Genomic DNA, 25,371 nt, shown 5'->3' with positions numbered 1-25,371 from the left:
GCTAGAGCCACGCGTGCACAGTGGAGGCGGAACTGATGGGTTTTTTCTCATTCTTGCTGATTGGTAATAATACGTTGAGAATTGGGAAGCAGGCCAGTCCAATTAAGGGCTACGGCCACGCTCCTGTAAGTATGATGATGAAAGCAAACGCACTAACTAGACATAAATAGGCATAGTATTCCAAGCTAATGTACAATGTGGGGTTCTTCATCCCCCCTTTTTTGGGGGCTGAAATATGTTGGACCGAAACTTCCTCAGATGAATGGAAGCACACAGCACCCAATCCAAGCCGGCAAATCATCAGATATTGCAGTTTGTATTCATTACAGTGATACAACATATTGAGAAACACGCAATGTTTCCGGGTGGTTCGGACGACAGTGTCACCGACCCTTTTCTTGACGTTCAGGTGCGGTTAAGTATCATTGCTATTCTGATTCGATTTCAGGAGCTGATTTACGGTAGAATGCAGAGAGTGATGGAGACTCCGCCTTTGAAGAGGGGTACGCTATTTTCTTTCTTTTTTTTTCTTTCTTTTTGATTACTAAGTTAGCTAGTGACATTAATTCACTAACAACATCGATATCGTCATCGGTGTTTGCATATGTGTAAGTACTATGTAACTCTCAATCTCCATTGATATTTCTTTAGTAATCTGATCTTTAACACGATGAATTAGATATGAGGTGCGATTTGTAACGTCTAAAAGACTGCTGCAATGATCCTAATTTCGCCATACAGAACGGGCGAAGATACCACCAGCTTCGAGAAGGCAACTACATCTTTGTTCGTGATTCCTTACAGTATATTGTCTTTGATTATGTCTCATCAGCCGATTAGCCCAATGACGAGAAAGAACAAGATCGTCTGGACATGCTGCACCATGTTTACAGACTAGTACAAGGTGGTCGATTACACGTTGCTCCCATCTCGAATCCACAGCGAGTGCTGGACATGGGTACAGGCACCGGACTTTGGGCACTTGATTTTGCAGAGTTAGTCCAGTTCTAAGGATGACAGGAAGTGACTATTACTTACGCTTATATAGCGAGTTTCCAGAAGCAGAAGTAATGGGTCTCGACGTTACGCCCATTCAACCTCAATGGTAAGTGAAGTTGCAAACTGTTCGAAATCTGAAAGAGATTTTTATTCTCGACTCTGACCTGTCAGGAAGGGCTCCCCCCAACTGCCGCTTTATAATAGATAACCTCGAAGAAGACTGGGATTACCCCGAAAGCCAGCATTTTGACTACATTCATCAACGCAGCATGGCTGGCAGTATCGGCAGTTGGCCACGACTCTACCAACAAGCTCTACAAAATCTGAACCCTAACGGATGGATCGAGATTCAAGAATTTGACGTGTGGTTCTACTCTCAAGTTTCCGGGGGACTTCCAGAGGATTCGCCAATTACGAAATGGCAGAAAATGATTGACCAAGGAAGTCAAAGCTTAGGTAGGCGGTTGAACTACGCTTCGAAGTTAGCGAAACATTTGGAAGATGCGGGGTTTGTAGATGTGCAAATACAGGTTGTCAAGGTATGTTCTTGTTCCCATGTATTGAGAGGAGGCGTAATTGAGCAGATATTAGACACCGATAGGCACATGGCCTAAGGATCCGAAGCTTCGTGAGCTAGGGGCATTTCTCCAAGTGCAAATGAATGAGGCGCTCGAGGCCGTGACGCTCGGGTATTTCACGCGTGTACTGGGGTGGTCCGACCTTGAGACACAAGTCATGCTCGCCCATGTGAAGAAGGAGTTTAATGATAGATCCAAGCTTTTATATACATTTTGTCGATTTATCACAGGACGCAAACCAGGCAAAAGTATATAAACCACTTGCAATCCAACACATAGTCCGATTATTTTATCAAATTCTCAATGAAAGAGATTTGAGGGTTCATATGTGGACTTTCACGGTTAACTGTTGTTTTGGCTTTTGGGGTGTTCATTTTGGTGTTGACCATTACTAACAATATAGACGGGTTTTGGGTAGATGTTAGCGCCTGATATTCTCTGATGAAACGGGTCGGAAATCCTAATTTTAAATTCAAGTATTTACCCATATCTAACCCGGGCCCTACATATTTACACAATGTAACCAGGGTTATTACATTGTTCAGAGCTCAAACACTCATATTGCCCTCATTATACTTAAGGTTAAACTGTATACTGCATGCGCCAGCATCATCACGACATTCTAGAGCACATGACCAAATACATCCTACGTAGATACATGTCTCCGCCTATTGATTGATCTTAAGCCGCTAGCGCTACCAAAGTTACAGCCCATACAGAACATAATCTTAAACCTAGCGTAATAACAGATGAAAAAAAAAAGTCTAACCCTAAACCATGAGAAAAATCAAATATAAGAACACATCACATAGACGGCTTCGCACTATCAGATTAGACTAAAACAAAATTAAGTAATCATCTCCCTTTTTCTACTTCAATTTTGATTCAATACTTAAATCTTCAATAGATAGAACCTTCAATAGAGCCTTTTCAATATGTTGTAGATTATCAGGTGTAGACCTACCCATCATGTCAATATATAGTACCGTGATAGAAAAATTCAGCATGGAGTATAATTTCCGCTGATTACTTCAATTGAAAAGACTATATTTAAAAGAAAATATTACATTCATACAGAGCGAGAGAGCATACATGACTTAGAATATTAAATCAAGAAACCAATAAGAAAATTACACATCAATATAGTCAGAGCGAAATTAACGCCAGTAAAGTCCTGGAACACACACGCATTGAATACAGGACTGAGTACGATTTCCATGCGTCCGGTTACGTCTCCGGTCTCCCACCGGCGAACCTTGAAGCATGGAGAAGTCGAAGTGAGGTCTGGTAAGTATTTGTCGACTCCCCACTCGATGAGACGTTTACTAGCATTCGGCGCTATTTGTATCCCTGCTCCAATCTATCGTATTCGTAAGTCTTCGATTGCTTTTCCTTTGGATGGCAACAACACCGCTCTTCTCTTCACACGTCAATGAAATAAACAAACCGCTGCCTTACCTCCCTGATCTTGGACGCCGCTTCGTAGACTGTGACATCGTGTCCGAGCCTACTGGGAGCCACTGCAGCTGTCAAATCACCTATGCCACCTCCAACAACGCCGACGCGAATTCGGAGTACGCTGTCGCTTTTGTTTCCCAGCATCTCGTGTCTAGGTTCAAGGTCTGCGGCGCTTGTGAATGAGATTTTCTTGTATCGGCACCAACAGCAATGGAGGGTGGCATATGCGTGGAGTATGCTTGGGGGTAGAACTTAAGCAGCCCCGTGTCCGATCCACAACAACATAATGATACCTCTCCGTTTTGAGATCATTTTCCGTCACGACCCAGTAATAATTTTAGAATTATACAACATTTTGACTATTAATGTAGTGCTGCTATGCTATAGTCCATAACTCTACTAGTACATGGTAGTTATCGTGCACGGTCACGCTTTGTTGAAAAGTTGACAACTAGCATATATGATCACCTGCATAAATGACCCACTAAAGACTGTTCACATACTGTCTAGCTCAAGCACAGCCCACCAGAAGCAGAGAACTTATTTGATAGAGCACAGACCCCGGAGTTGCTCGTATAATTTTTAGCTAACAATTTGTCTTCTGAATCAATTATTAAAGCAGCTGATTGGCTGAAACTTGATGAGGCTGTGATGGCGATGTGTCCAATTATAAACAGTCGCAACCCTTGTCTGTTTTGATTGGTGTCTATACCCCTTATGGAGTACTCCGTGAATTCCAATGTAGTAATTATGTATACATTCCGTCCCGGGTCCACCTGAAATTCGATTACACAAGACGGTATCTTACAATTTTTGTACTCGACGATAGTCATGTTTTATTCCTTGTGAAAAAAATGGAACAAAGAAAAGAAGACATAAACACGTGTGATAATTACGACATAGTAGAGCGGGGAAAAGACAAACGGCTTTGGTAACAAAGCCGTTTTGTAAGACTGAATTACCACTACACCAAAAAGGGTTCCCTCTGTGGAGTTTTTGTAAATGGTAGTAATAATATGACGGCAGAATACAGCCTATATAAGACGAAGAGAAATCATCCCCAACTAAGGGGTCCCTTTTTGGTAAAGCGGTAATTTGAGGTCGATATAATAATATCCAGTTTGACACCTTTGATTTATGCCCCCAAGCAATTCGCTTACATCGGCCTGGGCCTAAACCTGGTTGTCTTACGTAGTACATGCTTCAGTGAGCCACATGTGTATGGTAAGAAATCATATTTTGGGCGTATCAAATCCACACTCACGGCATCCAAATGAGGAACACACCGAGTGCCCTTTGTCTCCCAACCTGTCTCCCGGTGGCACTGGCATCTACGCACGAATAACCTCGATGATGCTATCTCTAAAGGGGTCGGTATAAGTATATACATTGCTGATCTTGAGACCGACGCTCCCGAGGAGCTTGTGCCAGTGCTCTTCGGTACGCTCGCGAGATGCCAGGGTAGCCATCATCAACAAGTCTATCTGTGTCGTATGCCAGTGGGCGCCCTTGTTCGGCAAAACCATGTCATCGATTAGAATCAAGGAATCGTCTGCTAGTGCATCAATCAAGTTCTTAAGGATCAGTCGCGACTTATCATCGGGGAAGTCGTGGAAGATATTGCGCAGATAGTAGAACTTCGCGCCTAGTCCAGATTTTTATTAGAAGGAAGTCGACATGGTGTGTAAACAGACAAATAGTCCGGCACAGGAAACAAAAAGAAGAACGATAGCAATGAACATACCCTTTATCCCCTGAGGTTGAAAGAAGTCATATGGCACGCCTTCGACCCCGGGAGGCGTGGCTACCTGCTCAACAGTTTGTGGGAGGTCTTGAAAAATTATTCTGCCTGGCAGGTTGGGGTACTTTTGCTTAAACGCGACGGCTTGTGATCCAAAGCCTCCTCCAACATCGACAAACAGAGGCCGATCCGGACTGAGATTGGTGATCTTTTCTTCAACTGGATACTTGTCTAGGAAAGTCGGTTTGTCACCGAACCGAACGGTGGCCATGTACGTCTGGAAATAAGAGACTTTCTCCGCATCGCCCTGCAGCCAGAGAAAGGCCGGGAGGTCTGTTTTGAATGCCCGCTGGATGCCCGTGTTGGTGTTGTCTTCGGGATCGGCGTATTTGAGATCCTTCAATAAGCCAGGAAGCTCCGCAATAGCCGGGTTCATCGACTCAAAACTACCAGATATCGAGTCAGAAAGGGAAAAAAAATGAAAAATAAAAAATAAAAGGACAAAACGAAGGACGAACTAGTGATGAATTGCAGCTTCTGCCGCGATGGTACTAAGGGTGTCGGTGATGTTGTTTGCAGCAAAGGTGTCTTTGTCGGTCTCCTGGATAGCATCGATAGAAGCGAGATACCTCAGAATGCGAGCTTTGAGAGTAGTTTTGTCATCAGTTTATCTTCGTGCGTGAAATCGAGAACGCGAACATACCAAGAAGGGCGGGACTGGCTTCTGTCTTTTCGCTGAGCTGGGCGACTGACAGGGGACTCGCGCTCTCAATCAAGTGAGAAAACAGTTTCAAATCAATGCCAATGTAGACGACCGCCAGTTCCAACCAGGAAAACGTCAGTCTCTGGATCGTGTCGTCTGAAGTCTCCAAGGAATGGGCCAACGTGCGCAGTTGGTTCAATATTTCCTTGCGCTGGCTGTCGCTGCTCGTCTTGGCCACGCTTCGAACATGGTCTACAAGCGCATCCATCGTGTAAACTAGTCACTGCTGCCTTGGGGAGTGAAATTGGGTTTTTTGTTTCTTGTTTCCTGTAGTCGAAAGCGCACTACTAGTCAACGATCCTAGGTGTCAACAATGAGACGAGGCTAGTGTCCATTCAATAGATATATATGTATGTATGTATGTATGTATAATACGGATGACATAAAATAACATGGTCACATTATCTGAGGGGTAGAGGCTATGTAGTTTCACATGAACTTGTATTCAACATTGAAAGGTGAGGGGCACATGTATTACCTAGATTACATACGGTAATACGTACGGGTAACACGGCTCAGCTGGGAGCGAAGGCTGCAGTAGCTACCTGCATAGCGTCACTTTCTGTATTATTAATATTAATACCCTGCACGTTGGTTTCACGGTGGCTTGTCGTTGGTCGAGACGCCCGATCTATCGCCAATACTATTTGCTAGCTCCATCATATATGTCTTTGTTATTAAGCCGCCGGTGACCATTGACATAGCGCGAACATATGTCCAATATAGGACTAGCGAAAATCTGCTGTAATTTGTCCGGACATAAAAATAATGGCAGTGCGAGAAGCAGCTTTCAGCTTTGCCTGAAGTTGATTGATTGATTATTGATTGCTTTGTTTGTTCATGTAAAATCTACTGGTCGGTAGTAGCCAGGATAGAACCGAAAAAGGCCATGATGATTTCCATACGATTTTCTCTGGTAATCTCGTCTGCGATCTTTTTAATGGTGGCCATTTCTGTGACAGACGAGTTGACCATCATAATGGGGGTAGAGATGCTACCGGGCGGGATAGCTGGAATATCCGGCTAAATAGAGATGATGTTAACAATAACCTGTTGATTTTTCTAATTACGTAAATATTCCTTTTTCATATATAATTTTTATTTTATTTTATAGATTAACATGGCTGATACTGAATAGGGCATTTCAGACGAGGCTGACTCCTGGTGCAGTAGCTGGTCAATCGTTGCATTCACTTTACTGGCGAACTATCTACGGTTATAGTTCCTGCTTAGTGGGCAATTATACTGGCTCAGTAAGTAGTAATATCTACTTAAGATATACCTCAAGGAAGTTAATAACTTAGCTAACTAATCTAATAATAAGACGACTGCATTGCTGACCAACGGGACTGGTGTTTATTGCATAACTGATAATGCAATGCCATAAACTCTTCTAGAAGCTGCACTTCACAAAAGAGTCTATTTTTCCGGGATTATGGTCATGTGCACAGCCTCGGATTTCGATCAGCCGCGTCCCGGAGAGTTTTTCCTGCCTACCATTTGTTATATGCAGATCAAGGGGTTTTTAAACCGCAATTGAGAATATCTATCGCGCTGGTATTCAGGCCATCAAGGGTGTATTAGGGGAATGGGAGAGATTTTCGCATGGAATCAAGCCAACTAATTATATTGGTGATATATTTGGTACGTTGTATCAAAATCCCAATCTTGGACTGGACACATTCAAGCTTTGGAAGAGGCTGGGGCGCTTTTGACGACAAGATGCGTATAGCTTCCTATACTAAATAAATCTTTGATAGATTAATTAGACTAGACGGTACCTCTAAAATATAACATTGATTACATTAATACATTGATATATTAAAACCCCCCCTTGATCAACGGAACAACCTCCTCCTGCGTCCCCAACCCCGCCATTCTCGACCTATTCTTCAAAACGCCAAACATGACCTTCAAATCCTTCAGGTCATCCGGCACATTCTCTCTTCCTCCGAGGCACCCCTTTGCTGCCAAATCCCCCAGTCGATCACTCCCTCTGGTCGTACAGAGCGTCTGAAACAAACCGCCCGTACTCGCCGAAATACCATTACTAACCAGCGCAAAACCGCCGCCGATGATGAAGAGCAAGGAGATGAGGAGAACAATAAAGTATGGAAGAACCAGACGCGCCTGGTCGCTGAAGGAATACACATTCACGCCGGTGGACTGTGTGACATTGGTGCGGATTGTAGTCTGGTTGAGCGAGAGCATCGATATGGTGATGTTCTGCAACAGGTTCTGCATTGTCGCAGCACTAATGTCAAAAACCGGCGCGGTTGCAGGCCCCGAGTACAGCTCAGAGAGTTCTATGATTGTATTCGCGGGTTGTTGAGTATGCAGAACTAAAAGGTTAGTACACTCAACTATTCTTCAATATGGAACTTCCTTCAGTAGAAACTCACTTAAGCGATCTATATACCCCGAAAATGCATCGACGAGGGTATCCTGAATTGCTGCAATGTTCATTCTCCTGTTGATATCTGTTATATTTCCACCCTCCAGGCTAACCGAAGAAGAATTGACCAAAAATTTAGGCCCGCCATCTACAGGCTGCAGGCCGTAATCGCCGTAGAAATGCGACGCATTCAACTTTGTAATATGCTGAACGTTTGTCATCGTGACGGTTTGTTCGCCGTTCAGATATCTGATCTGAAACGAATAAAGAGCCTCGTAAGCGGTACAACTCAAATTTTGATAACCTCTGGTATTGGCGCTTGACCACTGTAATTCGAAAATGAATTCCCAGGATGGATATGTCAGGACATGACTGTTCTGGGAAGCGAGATAGACATATTCGAATGCGTCGTACTGTGGATATGTCCCATTGACCCAAGTAGCGAGATCTGGTGAAACAGTATCGTTGCATTGAAAACTAGGCCCTGAAATATCGATTGAATATGAGCAGTTCTGTCCACATGGGGATGGTGATGTGATGTAGCTTCCAGCCAGAATCGCCTGTCTGGCGACTCTGGAAGCTTTATTGCTGGGAGACCTGCGACAATTAGATACATCTTTATCATTTGAGAGTGAGACATACCCATAATTCCCGAGATTATCCGACGCCCAGAGTGCGTTTGCTAGCATCCCTTGATATGTATTATTCCCTATAAACCCCGGATCGACCATAGGCACCAGCTGCTCCGAAACGGTTGTAAACATCCTCGATTCCACCGTCAACGCACTCGGCGGGAAGATCATCGCGATGGGCAGACACCAAAACACAAGCGCACAGAGAAAGGGAATCGGGGTACGCGAAATGAGATTGACGCAGCCCAGCTGGAGCGGATTTCCTAGTATCGACAACAATCTATCCAGGTCGGACAGTCTCATTGGTTTGTGACGTAGGATTTTCCAAACGATTTGAATGAATGAAATCCCGAGAGAAGCGGCCAGAAACATGCGAAATCCGTTCACGAAGACGAGGGACAGAGCAGTGACATAGGGCTGGTCGATGGTTTGGTCGACGCGACGTTCATTGAGCCAGCGAAAGAGGCCGAGATGGGCAGTGGCCAGCGTCACAGCTGAAAAGTCAGTAAAATCTAGCATATTGTACAATTTCTAATGATCTTACCCATTAAAAATCAGGTAATAATCGCGCCTGGCGTCACCCATCCAATGGTCCAGCGAGTCGAGATAGGCTCATTTGTCTCAGTGGGTAAATCCACCGGAGCATCTCTCTTTCCGAGCTTTTCATTTTTCAAGTCGAAATCCACATCGAAAAGCTCTAGCTGGTCTGCTAGAGTGTATAGATGGGAGGCCATGCTGGACTCGTGGTACTACGGACGATCGAGCAGATCGATGGCTGGTTATGAGGTGTTTATTATGGGCAGAGCGGCTGGACTAACATGCAGCCAAGGAATGCATCGCCACCGATACACAAACAAAGAAAGAAGCAAAGTCCAATCAGAGATCCGGGTGTATTACCAAATCGGGTAGCTTGCATAAGTCCCTCAGTAATAATCAATAGTCCACATGATTACTTATTACTTATTGCGGTGCATGTAGTAATGTATAACCAGGATCTAACTCTTTTAAATAGCAGCCCAGTGGCTGTCTAGTTAGTGGAAAGAGGACATGTGCAACTTTGACCTCGTAAATGATGATGATCGAAATTCGGCAACGTATCAAAAGCTTGATACGTTTTGAACCTTGCAACCATCCTGCAACCATATAATTCATATATAGAATCAATAAAACCCGATTTTTTGAATTGATAGACCCACAAAACAAATAAGACGCGTCGACGCGTTTACCCTGACCCTTGTAAATATATATATCAACACCACACTCAGATATATATATATATATAATAATATGGCGGAACCGGTGCAAATTAGGGGTAAAAATATGTGTCAAATTGGTCAAATCTATGAGCATGGGATTCTAATTTACATGGCAATTGGATCGGTTTATATAGGCGTTTCCTCGGTGGTTTGATCCAATCGCATAAATCCTGGTAATTCCAAATAATATAGGGGGATCAGCAAATTACGTCCTTAAGCAGAGTATGCTGCCAAGCAACGAATTAGGCCCGATTCGGTTAGTAATCACCCTGTAGGTTGACAATTCTTAATACTTTCTTTGATCTGACGGCTTGGTACTGATGTACCTTGCTCAACAAGCCCAGACCCATCTTTGTTTACCATATTACACACGCTGCAAGGAGCAGGAGTAATTCATAGTCAAGATAGAGCCGAGCCTCAATTGAATCTCGGCCTGACAGGAGGCCGAAAGCTACCTAGGATCAAAGCCTCACCCAAGCGTCAACACTTTCAACGTCCAAATGCTCTCCTGGACATACCCGTGATGCCTGTTCAAGCTTTTCATGGCACCTCTGATAGTCCCTGCCAGTCGGCCCATAGCGCCACTGATACATCTCGCCCATCTCACGAGAGCTACGCACAAGCCACTGGCTACGCTCCTTTCTCGTCTCAGAGTAGGCATTTAAGGCTCGCTCAACGGTTGATCTACAGAAAATGACTCTTTCTTGTTCGTGTTCTTGTTCATCAAGTCCGCTGTTCAGAGTCATGCTAGTTTGTGCCGTATTAAGGACCTCGCAAAGTATAAGCGCGTCCTCAGCACCTATGCAGGCTCCAGCACCCTGATGTGGACTGCTGGCGTGATCGGCGTCTCTAGCGATGCATACTAGACCCTGAGCGAATTTTGGTGCCGGATGATCGTACATGTCGTATATTCCCCATTTGACCATTTTCTCGGGGAACAAACTCGCAATTTCACCCACTTGTGGACTCAATGCTGCAACGACACGTTCGACCTCTTGGCGGGTGGCGGGTGCTGTCATTCCGGTCCGTATTGGGAAATTCGGCAGGCTCATGAGCGACAAGGGCGACTTTCAGGAGCGTCCCATTCATAACCTGCGTGGCATTATCAGTTTCGAAAGATCTTGTTCTGCCCCGAACATATTGAGATGTGTAAGGTAGGAATGAACTAGATAGGACATCATTTTGACATCCGCTCTGTAGTGCATACAGGCGCTCATGGCTTTGTCCTTCCCGAGAGCTTCAATGCCTGCCGTAACTGAGATCATGGTGCTCTGCCGACTTATGATAACCATGGCGATGGAATGCCAATTTCGCCAGACCGAGGCGACATGACCGAGATGGTGCTGAGCTCCATCTTGATGCTGCAATGCGACTGGTACGGTACATTCTCTAAGATCATGGCACACAAGAGCGATGCGCTTGTTGTGGCCTTTGGGTTGGATCTTGTATCCCCCCTACACTGCTACACGGCCTCGGTTCAAGATAGTAGCATTTTGAGGACATTGAGAAGAAGAATCCTCTCCTTTCACGAGGCCAATTGAAGTTGCCGCTGAATTCTCAGCAAAAGCAGCAGCAGCAGCAACAGCTTCGAAAAGCCCCAATCGAGTCTCAACCGGCTGCAAGACCCTCCACCAATGCTTCAAAGTCCACAATCGCCCCTGGCCCGGACCAGCATCGGGACGTGACCAGTATTGCGGTAGTGAGAATGTCTATCAAGGTCGCCAGCGCGGATGACTTGGACGAGTTCGTGGAAATGCTCAAGTCGGGACAATCGCAGCACGTGCTCATCACCTGCGATAAACTTCAGCATGAATACTTGCACCGGGAACATGCAGATGCCAATCCAAATCACAAATTCTATGCGAATTTCATTCGCGACTCCGGCGCCTTCATTTGAGCGCATGGCCCGTGGCGGCTTGATCCTCGATACGCAAAAGGCAAAGCAACACTCGGATATTACGGTAAAAGAAGGGCCGGTTAGTGCTTAGGTAGCGCAGCGCTGCATTAGCATCTTGGAGGGGGATTGGCTTCCTAAAGTCGTAAACATGCTTCTAGCTATCTCGGCCAGATAAATATCAGCTCGAAGATCATCAATTGATGTCTTCACTGTAGCCGTGTTTCCGTGAGGCTCCGCCTTCGTCCTCGACGATGTGTACACTGTCACTTCATCCAATATGTTCCTCGTAGTCTATAAACGAAATTTATGACTGATCGTATAAAGATAGAACTTAAAGGGCAGCTTTTTTTGCGGTGTTTGGGACTTAGCACCCTAGACAATGGCTTGTTTTTCTGCTTTGGATCACGCGATGTTAAATATAACAAGCCCACTAAAGCCTGGCTAGCATCACTTATTGTTCTCTGACAGCGCTGACGAGCTTGTTTTGTTTTCATCATACATAGAGTCGGCTTAGCTCGAAGGGCCCCAGCACAGCATAGAAGCATGTAACACAGGATTAACACTAGTCGACATAATATATTATACATTTAATCCATATAGCACTTTTATGGTTCTTGGTCAACGTTAGAAATAGCCCTAATTAAAATTTAAAAATAGTATGATTGGCATTATATTACGTAAAGCGGGTGATGTCTGGAAGGACTAGTTGGAAGCTACTAGGACCTGGCTAGGAGGCTACTCGGTATCGAAGCTATATACAGTAAATAGGATAAGGAATATAGGTTATATTGATTCAGAATAATCCGCTTGAAGCCCCCTACCCCTCGGGATAGGGCCTCAAGATTATAAACATTATCTGGAAAGGTTCATACTCGCTAATTAGATTGTATCTCACGTATATGAGGGATAATTTCCTCGTTTGTGATCTATCAACTTAACGAGCTGGGAATCTACAGGAATTCCCGAGCCTGGCACTTTACAATAATCTATATTCCTTATCTCGTTTACTTTATACTGTCTTAATACCGAGTAGCTTTCTAGTAAGAGCCTGGTAGGTTCCAATACCCTCATATATAGTCCTTCCAGGCACCACCCGCCTTACACAAAGCTTCTGATGTCTGAGACAAGAAACAGGCTTTCCCGAGCCTGGAACTTTTTATATTATTGTCCTATTCTCTATAGGAAACTGGTGTAGCTCCTCGGTTAAGCAGTTAATGAGGCCCCCAGTAGTGTACTAGTTCTCACAATTAGTAGCTTGGATAAGCTTTCTATTAACTTAAATCTTTCAACAATTATAAGAAGCTATCGGGCAAAATCTAAGTTGAACGGCCAGGCCATAATGTTCTCACATTATTCAACGGTGTTGTCGAATAACCTTTTCACTTTCAATGCAATATCATCACGAGCGTGGATAAAGAGAGCTTTGCATTCCCTCCGAGAGATATTGAAATAGATAAGGCTGTTCCAAAATCCCTGCAGCGGAATGACAAAGGCCGCAGTATATTGTAGCCCAAAACTTACGTAGTTGGGGCTGATTAATGTAGATAAGCGGTTTGCCGAAGATGGAACCTGTGAAGCTGTCGTTAGCCAGACAGAGAATATACCACCGAGGAAAGGTAGTAATGGACAAACCCAAGTGACGAGCAAAGCTATAAAGAAAAGGAAAGCGTATCTTAAATACGCGTAAGCTGCAATGTCGAGATTTGAGTGTATACTATCACGAGTGGTGGTGAGGGTAAATGATCCCGTGGCTGTTTCTTGTCTCTGGAGCCTACTCTCCCCAGCTTCAAGGGATACCGCCACAGCCATCTCGTATCTCTCGGTCGTGGAGGAGGTCCCGATCCGGCGTGGGCCCTCGATGCCGGAGTGATTACTCGAGACCCGTAGAAGCTGTTTGTAACGCGAATAGATGTGTAGACCCACGCGAATATATATGGCGAATATTAGGACGATGCAAAACCAAACAGGGCCGTAGAGAGCTGCAATCCGAAGTATGTCCCACGTGGTAGCAATCCAACACTCCAGCTGATAAAAAGGATTAATCAACGGTTACAACAGGATCTAAGCAACTCAATCCCGAAGGTAAACGTACCACCGCTGGGCCATAAACTCTCCCTCTTTCTGCTGTGTGAACGAAAAGGAAGGTAAAGGCTGGAATAAACGGGAGCAGGTAACATATCGGAACATATATCCACTCTAACTGTCGCAGTTGGTCATAGTCATATCCGCGCAAGACTATTAGATAAACGTTCCATGCTATGCAAAGGGCCCATATCGCATCCGCCGGGAAAAACCTACGTACACATATTCAGTCAACAAATTATGTCATTTTAGGTTATTAATCCATTGCATGGGATGTGCCGACCATTGAATTAGGAATGCTTGAAGCTGGCACAGCGAACTTTGCGCCCCCTGCGATATTGCAGATCGTGCGATGAGAGTTCCGACATCAAGCACGATATTACCCAACAAAGCGTAGAATATCAGCCGGTTGATAATAGTCTTCCGACACTTCTTACATATTAGGTATGTCGATATGGCAGCGCAGGCACTGGCTATTGAGATGGCTGAGCAGACGCGCTCAGTGACTGAGATGGCTAAGAGTTGGTTCTCTGTCAACAGCATCTCTCCTCATGATGGTGGCTTTTGGACAGTGGCGGAGAAGTGTCATCACTAATAACAATATTGGACCGTTAATACAATACTGAAGTCAAGCATGAATTAAAACCAAGTGTAATCATACTCTAGGAAGAAATTTCTGGTCGGATTGTACGATGGACCAGTAGATAACCACAGAAGTTGAATCGTAGTAGATTTGCGCATGAATGTCAGGGTCGCGCCCCATCCGAAGCCAGGAACCCAGAAATAGCAGTTGCATAATCGTACACCAAATGTACAGATAAATTCCATATGGATTGTTGATGAAGCGAAAGGTGCTGAGCTGCGGTGGTTTTGTGACTACGTCATGACTTTGGGCCATGCCCCGCATACCGGACTACGGCGGACTAGGTCGAGTTCAACGACAAAAGTCGGAAAGCGCCCTAGCGAGGGCAGGGGGGAAAGACCAAGTGCGCATCCTGTGAAAATGAAAAGTTGGTCGTATTAGCTTGCCCACCTTCGGCACCTTCATCGTTGACACATCTAGTCATCTACGACCTGCACCACGTGGCACATAGCGGGGAGTATTAGTAGTACACACGTCGGCAAATCACATACTGTACAGCCCACTTCAAGTGCCGGCTTGTAAGTTTACGATACAGTGTATGCAGGGCATGCGGCACTGGGGGCCGGAAACCAATCTGATTTACGTGACCAATAAGACTAAGGATTAAACTTCAGAGTTCAGGGAGACAAGTTTAATAAAACGCTTCAAGTATCAATTTTACTGTCGGCCTAGCCAATAAATTCCTGTAGGGTACAACACGTTCCACTTCTTCAAGAATCTGCCTTTCCCCCTCTTTTCTTTCAACCCCATCAGCCTCACGCCCCTGTGCTGTTTATCTTCATGACAACTACCCAGGTTGTCGGGGAAAGCCCTGACATTTCCTCCACGGACCTACCAGTCCACACGGGCAAGAAACAACCCGCTGAATACGACCTGGGTCAATGCATTGCAGCAATAAAGGGGGAAAAAGTCCCGTCCGATGTGACCTCTTTTTGGCATCGTAGAGCAGTCATTCGCGGGATCCGTGATTCACTCCAATTTGCAACAAGCCCGGCAATCATTGAGCTATGCTCCGGCGAGGATAGCCAGGCTCATCAGTTTTCTCGCGCCCGCAATGCTCGCCTGATAATGAGTAACATCATCCCCAATATGCAACATCCTGCCACCGAGCCATACTGCATTTGGTATCCAGAACCTGCATCGGAAGAAACCTACCGCGAGCTTGCCCGTCGATATCCATCGATGCGCTATCAAGTCGGCCGCGCATGTGCTGCTGCTTGGTATACGAATCTTTACAAAGAATTGGATCTTCTGCCAGACGTATCTATTGCTGAAGAAGCCCGCAATGCTGCCGAAGACGCCGACATCTACAAAATCATAATGTCGGCCCCTCAAAGATGGGCTGTTATGGATGATTTCACTCGATCGGTTAACCTTGAAAGCCCACAGGCACCCGCGTTTCTCAACGGCAATATGAAGCCCCGACGGGCTTTGGCCCGGCGTGTCCTTCCTCCCAAGAACTTGCCGGATACAACTGCAGATGATATTGACATTGAGGAAGATGGATTTATTGGGTTGAAAGAAAAAGCCAGCAAAGTAGATCGCGATGCGAAACTCGGCCCAGGAGACTCTGAGCATTTGTGGATGCCTCTTCCGTCTGATCTTCCAGTTCTTGACAAACGCCTTCCAACGCAAATGGCTGCATGGGAGGGTAATGTGGATAGATACGCTCGGTTGATGCACCCACGGAGGCTCAGAACGGAAACTGAATACAGTTGTATTCTTCGTGGGATTTATCACCATACAAGTTTTGCCCGATGGTGGACCAATCAGCTGGAAACCAACCCTAGGCGAATCATTCTCCCAGGTAAATTGCTCAGCGAAGGCAATGAGCGCGAGTGTCGCGAGATTCTCACAGCGATAAATGCTCGCAAAATCATGAACAATGATATCTCTGACCTTGAGGATGACTCTGAGTGCCTTCCTTGGCTTATCTGGTGGCCGGTAAGACCTCATGAGGATACTTTGCGTGAGCTGGCTAGCAAGTGTCCGTCCATGAGACACCAAATTGCGATCACTGCCATACTTTGTGACTATAAATCGCTTTTCAGGTCGTTGAGGCCCCCTCCACGCGAATCCTTCTTTGAGGCTGCTAAACAGAGCAGAACCCCGTTCTACCTCAAATATCTAGAGGAGTTTGTCAGGGAGCGCTCCATTGGGAACAGAGAAATCTCAGAGTTCGGCCCTTACGATACCACCGTGGAAGCAAGTTTACAGCCTGATTTGGAGCCAAGAGATTCTTTTGCCCATTCTTCTATCCAATTTTCTGATATGGTTGTTCCTCGGGGGCAGCATCCCAGAGACGAATGGGGCTCTCCTGGTATCTATGGCGGTCAGCCGGCTGACCCGGGAATTGTGGAGAGATACATGTGGCTGTCAACTGAAACTGCGCAGAAGATTGAAGACGAATCCAGCGGAATCTACAATGATAGCGCGGATACTAGCTACTTGTATATTGAAGATGATGATTCGGATAACGAACTTTGGCTGAAGCTCTCACGTCCTCTAAAGCGTATGACATCTTTCGAAATGAAAGACTCGGAGGACGAAAGCTAGTTATACTAAATAAATTGATTCTCTCAAACCGTTGTTTATTTCAAATATTGCCGGCCTATCGTAACTCTTTGAATTACATCTTCATGGCAAAATATCGTTTGGAAAGTCTCCTGGCCGCTCCATCTTTCTTGTCTATCAAAGCTGTAAGTACATTCCCTTTAGTTCATATTAGAACGTACATCCTTGTACCTCCCGGCGTATGGTCGAATAAATACAAGTTGATTTGTAGGTATCCCATGCTGTGTTATTTATTCCCCTTCATGGATCGTCCGGTTGGCATTCGTTTATACTCCTGGTGCTAGCATGAATAATGGCGGAAATATATGCTATGTTGCGCGACCACACACTAAGTAAGAAATGATACTTAGGACTTCAAGCTATATCTATTCGAGCTGTACCGGAGGTCGTCCAGTCATCCATGACTAGCGAGTCGGCCACGTCTCCCGGCCTCATTTAGGTACGTGCCGCCGTCCGGACTGGCTTCTTCAAAATTGGAATTTCCACCTCTATCAAGTTCTTCTGTATTTCTCGCTGATCCGCGATTGATGTGCCATCGTTCCATTCAAGTGCTAGGACGATTTGCAGCAGCGCCTTCCGCCAGATAGGGTGCAGCGCACTGTCAATCTTGTCCGCATTTGCCCACACGGCCGGGCCTGCTACGACAAGACCCTGGACAACATTTTGGCCTTGAACTGTATTGCCGGAATATATGCGCAAGCTGCGCAGAGCGACTGTCACTTTGTGTGGTCAGTCAGCGGACTCTAGCAAGCCCCGCGTTACGATGCGCGAGCCGAGAATGGCGCTTTGCCCTACTGCATCAGGAGCCCTGTTTGATGTCACATACATAGTTGATACTTTTGGCGAGATAGTCGAAGTGTGGTTGAAAGAAATACTAGTGATATCACCAAGCTCTTTGACGAGCTGGTTTATTCGTTTGTTAGTAGTGGCCTTGCTAGATTTATTACCAAAGCCACCAGAAGCAGTCATTTCAGACACATGGCCGAAGCTACTATCTTCAAGATCGGGCATCAACCAGTAATACATACTGCCATCAGCCAGGCTAAATTTGGGGAGAAATACGTGGAAACGCTCCACTGCCTTCCAGTAGCCCTCTGCACCGAAAGATGCGAAGCCAGCCAGAGAAAAACTAATAAAGGGCAATTCATCAAAGGCTTGTACTGTAACTGTGGTGACAGCTCTTTAGGTTCCTCTACCACCTCCGCGTAGAGCCTAGAAGAGGTCGGCGTTCTGGTAGGCATTGGCGGTGACATGCTTACCCTGTAATAACTATTAGAGTTGACTATCATGGGATTATGTTTTCTTTTACTCACATCGGCGGTACCCACAGTAAACTTCAGCTCGTTGTCAAAGGCCATGCCTGCGATAGCAGAAAGTAAAGAGTGTCCTCCTCCTTGAATATATTCTCCAGCGATACCCACGCCATGCGACGGACCACCTACGACCATAATGTCATGTTCACCCAACCACATGTACATGTCACATAGCTGAACACCTGCCCCAAAGGTAACAGCAAGGCCATTTCCAGTGCCGTTGGAGCCGGCAGGCTGGAAAATTTTATGAATCACCTTATCGGTCATCAAATGCGTGTTGATTTGTAGCGATTCTGGAGCCACGGATCGGCCCGCAAAGCCATGTCCAGTATTCCGGATAACTAGTCGCAAATTATGCTGCGCTGCAAAGCGCACACCAGCCTAGATATATTCCGGTGGTTTAGCTTGTATGGAGTACAGGGATACTCGCCCTTGGCCACACGGTATGGGCTTGTGACTGTCGACGTAACATGACTGGTTCTGTTCCGGCCACGCCTCCCAGTTTGGCCATTTCACAGCGGCTATGTATCACTTGATTAGCTTGCAACCTTTTTTCTCCCATTTGTAGTTTTGTTATCATGGCACCATACTTAGTTCAGCTGATCGCCAAATAGAGCTATACTGGTCTTGTATGGTATTACATGCGTGCACGTCAAACGTGGAACCGTGACAGACGACCCGACCGGGTTCAATGCGTGCAAATTACCATGGCATGTTTGGTTCAAGTTCTGCCATTCTATGTTAGGAGGCCAGCAAGGTTCTGAAGGACGGCACCGACAGGACTTTGCGGATACTAATGAACCTGCGGAAACGAAAACTTGTAAGAGCGTCTGTAAACGCATCATGGTGTGGTTGGGCTTTGGCTTAGGATTTTGGTCAAGACAGCGATGTGAAAGGTTTCTCACTGAGTACTGAATATGAAAACGTGCTTTACAAGAGAAATAATCAGACCTTTCAACACCCCTTACAAATTTGGCACCTTTGTAGGTTCCTGCGTGTAGATCCCCTGTGGATTGAACTTATATGTATATATAAATCTCTTCTATTAAACTACAGTTTGAATTGGAGTCATTGCCCTATTCTTATAGGAAACAGATATAGCCCTTAGGCCAAGCAGTTGGTGCTGGCCCTGGTAGTGCACCGGTTCTCACAGTTTATACTATTATTAAAGAAAAATTTTCTTTTAATTAAAAAAGTATTATCTCCAGTACCCGATTTTGGGGGAACGCGGATACCATTCTGCAATGTTGTATGGTTTTGCAACGTTGTTAGAAATCTATATATACCTTACCATTGCAAAAGTTGATATGTATCCGATTTTTTAAGTGTATTGACTTTTTGCGATGTATTGGCAATGTAGTGACGTTGTAAACCGCTTATAAGTAAAAAACTGCTCGCAAGTTGCAGAATATTGATATGTTTATATTTCCTAATCGTGGAGCTTCGCTCCACTATTACAATTATTTATACGGGTTCTGGCAGCTGTAAATTAAAATGCCCTTATTAGCTGTTAAACGCTATAAAACTGTAAAAGTTGCTTTTTTTCCTTTTCTGGACTAGCTTTAAAATTGGGGGGGGGGGGGGGGGGGGTATGCTAAGGAAACTTTTAAGAAGCTTGCAGGGAAGTCTATAAGCTGTTTAGTGAGTCCATATAGAGGGGGTTGACAACGTACTGAGGAAGCTTGCAGGCTGGCCTGCAGGCTTGTGCGCACAGATTAGTGAGGCTTAGGGGGGTGGGGTTATATATATATATACTAATAATTTACTAGGAAATCTGATTTCGCAGCCATGATGGTTTAGGAAGAGAGGGGGAGTGCGCGCATCAATCCTCTTCAAGATACTTCATTAATAATAATTGTGTTAATGGAACCATGGAAAAATTAGTTAAATGGTCATTAGTTATATGGGCATCCTTCAAGTTACATCCTTCAATGTTGGTAGTAATCACTATTGGCTTAAAATATTGTTGGAGAATCTGACTGGCTCGTTGTTCCGCGAATCTGTTAGTTGACCAACAGAATAAAATTAAGGCTAAAGAGTTTCTAGATAATTCTATTAGGGGTTAATTTCGATATGCGAATGGTTTATGGTCGATTTCATAGACAGACAGACAGTCTGTAAAGTGAATGAACTCTTCAAGATCGGAGTTATCGTAAAAGTTAACTCTTGTGACCCTTGTATTGGTGCCAAGCTAAGATCTATTTAATGTAAGTTTCGACCCTTTTTTTGAATAAACATCAATATTTACCCAAAACAAGTATTATTGAAGCTAAATGATGACAGGGTCCATCGGGATTCTTCGGATCGACTGATCCGCAAAAAGTGACAGCCCGATTACCTGACCTCAGGTGACCTGGTCGCCTGTCCAAGTCTAGACAAAACCAGGGTTTAGGTGATACCAACGGAAGTAACATTATCCCTGTCATCTTTTTGACCCTATCCTATTGAATGCGGCGGGACAGTTGGTCAACTAGTATGTACCCCAGTATGTTCGCGCCACATATGTAACCAAAAAGCCTTCCACCCTTTGGTCAGTTCGTATTAGAGACTTTTAGCAAACGGCCCCCAAAGAGAACTTTTGGGAGACCTTCTAAATCGGGATGTAGTGGGGAATTTTAGGTGGTGAGTGGTGTTATCCGATAATCCGATTAGGAAGACTGTCTAGGACTAAAAAGGGGTTTAAGATAGGAGAATAGTTCTCTTAGGTAGAAAACCTTCTTAATTAGAAAGGTCTTGTAATTAGTGTCGTTTAATATAGCTTAGTGTAGTTTTTTTAATGTTAAATATTTTATTAGATCCTAATTATTACTCCGTAGAATAGCTCTTAAATAAGTCTGCCAGTGTAATTCTAAAATCGACTAAACCATATTTATTTCAACTAGACCCAATTTTGAAGTTCGGCCAGAAATTTTCTTTAGGGGCCGTTTGCTAAAAGTCTCTATTATTATCCAACACATACTGACTATAATTAATATTGTTGAGGCTTACTATGCATTTACCCTTGAGACCGGGCCCTCTATTGATAAAGAACTGCAAGGATGGACTACAAAACCTGAACAATACATATGTAGTGGCTTGGCTTCGCCAAAACCCAACATAAATTACCGGATGCATGGTTTTTAGTACTTTTTACTGATTTTTTAGTCTTTTAGTCACTATATTGTTGTTGATCCAAGATTTAGGGAGTTATTTTAAAGAGCTAGTTCAATATTTGGGCCAGGATTGCACAATATTTGACTTGGGCGTCAAGTTATACTATATACTTTTACTCTAAAACAATAGATTTGGATTATATCCACAGAAATCAACATTAGCCGATTTTCAATAGAAGAAACGAATTCCCAGGTTCAAAAAGCGCAAGTTAGATCTATCTAGACAGGTATATAAGCCAAACCGCGTATGATGACTTCTTTTTCAGCCCAATATTTATTCTACCGCAGAAGTTTGTTGGATCTAAAGTAGGCCTTAAATTGCTCCTACAAAGGTTACGACATACCCCTTTAAGATATGTTATTACAAACTAGTCCATGATCGATAGTATAAATAAAGACGTTGATCCCCAGAGCAGATTTTTTTTCACCACCAATACAATTACAAACATTTTACATTCCCTTCCAGGAACCATTACATTAAAATCCAAAATGTACGCGCCCAAGACCCTCGCCGCTGTCCTCGCCGTCTTGGCCAGTGTTGCCTCTGCCACCCCTGCTGCCAACACAACTGCTCCCATCACCAACTTCAGCCTTGTAAACATCAACACCACGCACGGAGGAGGCTGCGCCCTCGAGATTGAGACTGAGTTCGACGGTGGCTGCAAGGGGAGTGCAGTTGTCGATGCAGGCCCCTACTGCTCGGAAATCGGTGCTTACAGGGCCGGCGAGTCATCGGTCTGCAACGGCACAGTGAACGCCGACTTCTCCAAGTCTCCCCCTAAAGTTGAGTTTGTCGTCTGGGAGGAATACGTGGCCTATTGCTTCGTTGGTGATGGCTCGAAATGCACCAGCAAGTAATAGATTTGGTTCTTCAGACTGATCTCAAGTATGTACTATCTTGATCTCAGATGGATATTAATACTGATGTAGTCCATGGTTCTAGATGTCTCGGAACACCACAAGCCGGGATGAATACAACCAGAGACAGCTCACTCCATTTCTTCTCTTCTGTTATTGTACATATCAATGTTTTGATACCTGTATATACTGCCTGTTGGAAACTGTGAACACGCGTGTCAACCGCGCTTCAAAACAATTAAACAAATTGATAGATTAACAGATACAATGTTAAGCGTCATTTGTGCGCTATCAATAAGCGATGTTAAAGTAGTAGTAGTAGTAGTAGTAGCAGTAGTAGTTAAGTGTGACATGCCTTTTCCAAAGATGTTGATTTCTATCTAGGGGTGCGGTTCTCTAAAACAACAAGCATGGGGAAGGAATATAACTACCAGGACCTGCAGGAAGGTTTTGCCTTGTCTGCTTAGGTAACCAGCTTGACCCCGGGGTGAGGCTATTCCCAGATCTGGCACCGCGGGTTAGGGTTGATGCCCTTCCTGCCTGAGGCCTCTTTCTGCCTGAGGCACCCACCCGGCTCCGAGGCAGCTCCTACCCTTGGGGATAACCTCAACCTCAGCCTCAGCCTTAGCCGTCACATAAAGATCTAATTAACTTGATGTAGCTAGCTTCCATACTATCGCCGCTATATAGTCTATATAGCATTTGTATGGTTCTTGGTCAACCTTAGCAATAGCCCTCATTAAGTTTCAAAAGTACCATTAATTTCTATATATTTTCATAAATTATTGAAAAAATATTTACATAAATTAAAATCCTATATCTATAGGTTTTCACCCCTGGGGCGCCAGTCACTAATGGTGATGCGAGCTAGCTGGCCACAACCTAGCGAGGCTTGCTCAGACATGGGGGCTTTGGATATTCACTCTTGTATTGTTATTCAGTCTATAGGACATGGATTTAGACTCTAGCGTGCTGAGCGCTATCACAAGCAGGAATTCAGACCTTGGGACCTGTACAACCCCAACAGTTAGATAGCATCAAGCCTAACACTCCAGGCCTATAGCCTGTAAAAGCGGGAGTCACTGCGGGAGTCACTACAGCTTTTATAGAACATCCTGGGCATGTATTAGATTTTGGCATCAAATAGGAGCAAGCTTAGCTAGGGGCCTTCTGGCCGTCGCCGACCCTGAAAGTGCCTCGGAAGGGAGCTATAATAGGGTATAATGCAACATCTCTCTCTCTCTCTTTCTCTCTCTATATCTATAGGTTTTACTAATTTAATATATGTTTTTACCCCCAATTTGTACTATTTCCGCGCTATTATTAAGCCAGTGCCAAGATCCCGAAGTTTGACAGCTTAAGGAGTAACCATACACCAGTTGACGACAATGGCACGTAACACTAAAAATAAATCAATCAATTGATGAATCAAGTACAGCCTTTAATTCCAATCAACTAGTCGGCTTATCTAGATAATTAAAAAAAGCTAAAACAAAATAAATTAAAGCGACTGGCTAATGTATTTTTATTCACTAAGACTATCCTGAGGGATTATGTCGGTATGCATGTTGCTGAAGCCTCCTTTTAATATCACTTTCTCACACAGCGAGATCCTGACTTAATGGCGAAAATCGTGTCTAATACAGGCTTGACCTGATTACCCAGCTTGGCAACATCCACGTCAGACATGCCTCTCCTGATCGAGGCTGCCTTGGCCACCTTAGCGATATCCAGTAAGGCCAACGGCTCGAAAATTGCTGACATGATGGCGAGAGGAGCATTGTGAGGATCGCTGGCAACTGAATAAATGTCAAAGGCGGTATTTCCGACGGCCCCAACAGCCGAAACGATTTCACCAATCTCTGCCAGTTCTGTAACAGAGCCAATGAGTTCTCCAGCGATAGGAACCAGAAACAGGATAGCGCCAAAGAAGGCCATGATGATTTCCATACGCTTCTCATTGGTAATCTCGTCCGCAACGTGTTCAATGGTTGCCATTTCTGCGATGGACGAGTTAATCATCATAATGGGGATGGAAATGCTATCGACAACGTCGGTGAAATCGCCCTGGAATAATCCAGCCTTCATAGCACCGAGGATATCGCCAATCTGGCCCAGTAAATCGGTTGCGTTCGCATTGGCCGCCGTTACCACATCCTTGGGGTTGACGACATCGGACTCTGTATAGTTTTGGACGTATGGCATAGTATAATCTACACCAAGGTTCCAGCAGTCATTACCGTCCCCTTGTTTCGCCGACGGCGGACAACCATTGGTATTGCGAACGTGGGTCTGGAGCGCTGTCTTGTTCTTAGGAATTGCTGTCTGGGAGTAAAGGTCGGCGTAGAAATTGGCCATGCTTGTGTCGTCCTGGAAACTCCACCAGATAGAGTTCATAGGGGTCCCGAAATAGTCAGTTTCGCCATAACCGTGCTTTGAATAGTCAGGCGGGCACGGTTCGTTTTCCTTGGAGTATCCAGGGACAGGTTTCACGTCACGGGCAAACAATCCTGCTCCGCCGAGATCCTATACACGAGTATACAAATCGCGCTTGTCCGGAGTGCAGATGCCGTAGCGCGGGTTGCAATATTCTGTACAGCCCGAAGTGTCGTTACGACAATAGGCACAGCCGTTGTTACCAGACTGGCAGGCAGAGCAACAAAAGTTCATCTCGGCCACGACACAATCAAAGTATTTAGTTCCGTTCTCGTAGATCATTTGAGTCATAGAGTCCCCGGCGTGATCGACAACAACTCCTGCATAGGTCTTGAACTTGCTGTCGTACCCGCTCGAGATCAGGTCATTGTATTGAGTCATAGCATCGTTGTAAATAGTTTGCAGAGCCTATCACCAATGGATAATGCCCGTACTAGTAGGGGCATTTAATTTTGTTAGCAATTGCTAGCGCCATGCTAGGCAAATGGGAGTAGGGGCATTTTTGTTATTGCCCGTACTCCCCACACCCGCAATTCAGTAGGGGTAGCGGTTCAAATTTGGACCAGAGATATTTGATACCGCTATCACCAATGG

General features: G+C 44.9%; 8 protein-coding genes across 8 annotated transcripts; 3 read left to right on the top strand and 5 right to left on the bottom strand.

Annotated features, from left to right (window-relative positions):
- Positions 1-355: 355 nt before the first annotated feature.
- On the top strand, positions 356-1,833 carry TRUGW13939_08576 (uncharacterized protein; the record flags this gene model as incomplete). Its single annotated transcript, XM_035491709.1, has 9 exons — positions 356-409; positions 466-503; positions 558-608; positions 680-686; positions 742-786; positions 841-995; positions 1,049-1,105; positions 1,175-1,538; positions 1,591-1,833. The coding sequence occupies 9 exons, from the start codon at positions 356-358 to the stop codon at positions 1,831-1,833; spliced, it is 1,014 nt and encodes a 337-aa protein (XP_035347602.1).
- Positions 1,834-4,366: 2,533 nt separating this feature from the next.
- Positions 4,367-5,747, bottom strand: TRUGW13939_08575 (uncharacterized protein; the record flags this gene model as incomplete). Its single annotated transcript, XM_035491708.1, has 4 exons — positions 4,367-4,680; positions 4,780-5,222; positions 5,295-5,418; positions 5,480-5,747. The coding sequence occupies 4 exons, from the start codon at positions 5,745-5,747 to the stop codon at positions 4,367-4,369; spliced, it is 1,149 nt and encodes a 382-aa protein (XP_035347601.1).
- Positions 5,748-7,360: 1,613 nt separating this feature from the next.
- Positions 7,361-9,114, bottom strand: TRUGW13939_08574 (uncharacterized protein; the record flags this gene model as incomplete). Its single annotated transcript, XM_035491707.1, has 4 exons — positions 7,361-7,881; positions 7,942-8,531; positions 8,577-9,060; positions 9,111-9,114. 4 exons carry the CDS (start codon positions 9,112-9,114, stop codon positions 7,361-7,363), a joined length of 1,599 nt encoding a protein of 532 aa, XP_035347600.1.
- Positions 9,115-10,283: 1,169 nt separating this feature from the next.
- On the bottom strand, positions 10,284-10,841 carry TRUGW13939_08573 (uncharacterized protein; the record flags this gene model as incomplete). Its single annotated transcript, XM_035491706.1, has 1 exon — positions 10,284-10,841. One exon carries the CDS (start codon positions 10,839-10,841, stop codon positions 10,284-10,286), a length of 558 nt encoding a protein of 185 aa, XP_035347599.1.
- Positions 10,842-15,224: 4,383 nt separating this feature from the next.
- On the top strand, positions 15,225-17,000 carry TRUGW13939_08572 (uncharacterized protein; the record flags this gene model as incomplete). The annotated part of the gene is made up of 1 exon (XM_035491705.1): positions 15,225-17,000. The coding sequence occupies one exon, from the start codon at positions 15,225-15,227 to the stop codon at positions 16,998-17,000; it is 1,776 nt and encodes a 591-aa protein (XP_035347598.1).
- A 453-nt stretch (positions 17,001-17,453) lies between these two features.
- On the bottom strand, positions 17,454-18,466 carry TRUGW13939_08571 (uncharacterized protein; the record flags this gene model as incomplete). The annotated part of the gene is made up of 4 exons (XM_035491704.1): positions 17,454-17,737; positions 17,966-18,184; positions 18,278-18,287; positions 18,332-18,466. The coding sequence occupies 4 exons, from the start codon at positions 18,464-18,466 to the stop codon at positions 17,454-17,456; spliced, it is 648 nt and encodes a 215-aa protein (XP_035347597.1).
- A 3,506-nt stretch (positions 18,467-21,972) lies between these two features.
- On the top strand, positions 21,973-22,341 carry TRUGW13939_08570 (uncharacterized protein; the record flags this gene model as incomplete). Its single annotated transcript, XM_035491703.1, has 1 exon — positions 21,973-22,341. The coding sequence occupies one exon, from the start codon at positions 21,973-21,975 to the stop codon at positions 22,339-22,341; it is 369 nt and encodes a 122-aa protein (XP_035347596.1).
- A 1,590-nt stretch (positions 22,342-23,931) lies between these two features.
- TRUGW13939_08569 (uncharacterized protein) lies at positions 23,932-24,699 on the bottom strand (the record flags this gene model as incomplete). Its single annotated transcript, XM_035491702.1, has 1 exon — positions 23,932-24,699. One exon carries the CDS (start codon positions 24,697-24,699, stop codon positions 23,932-23,934), a length of 768 nt encoding a protein of 255 aa, XP_035347595.1.
- Positions 24,700-25,371: the final 672 nt, after the last annotated feature.

This window comes from Talaromyces rugulosus, chromosome V, assembly GCF_013368755.1.
Source record: "Talaromyces rugulosus chromosome V, complete sequence".
In the NCBI taxonomy this organism is placed as follows: Eukaryota; Fungi; Ascomycota; class Eurotiomycetes; order Eurotiales; family Trichocomaceae; genus Talaromyces; species Talaromyces rugulosus.
This window is presented reverse-complemented; position numbering and strand designations above follow the sequence as displayed.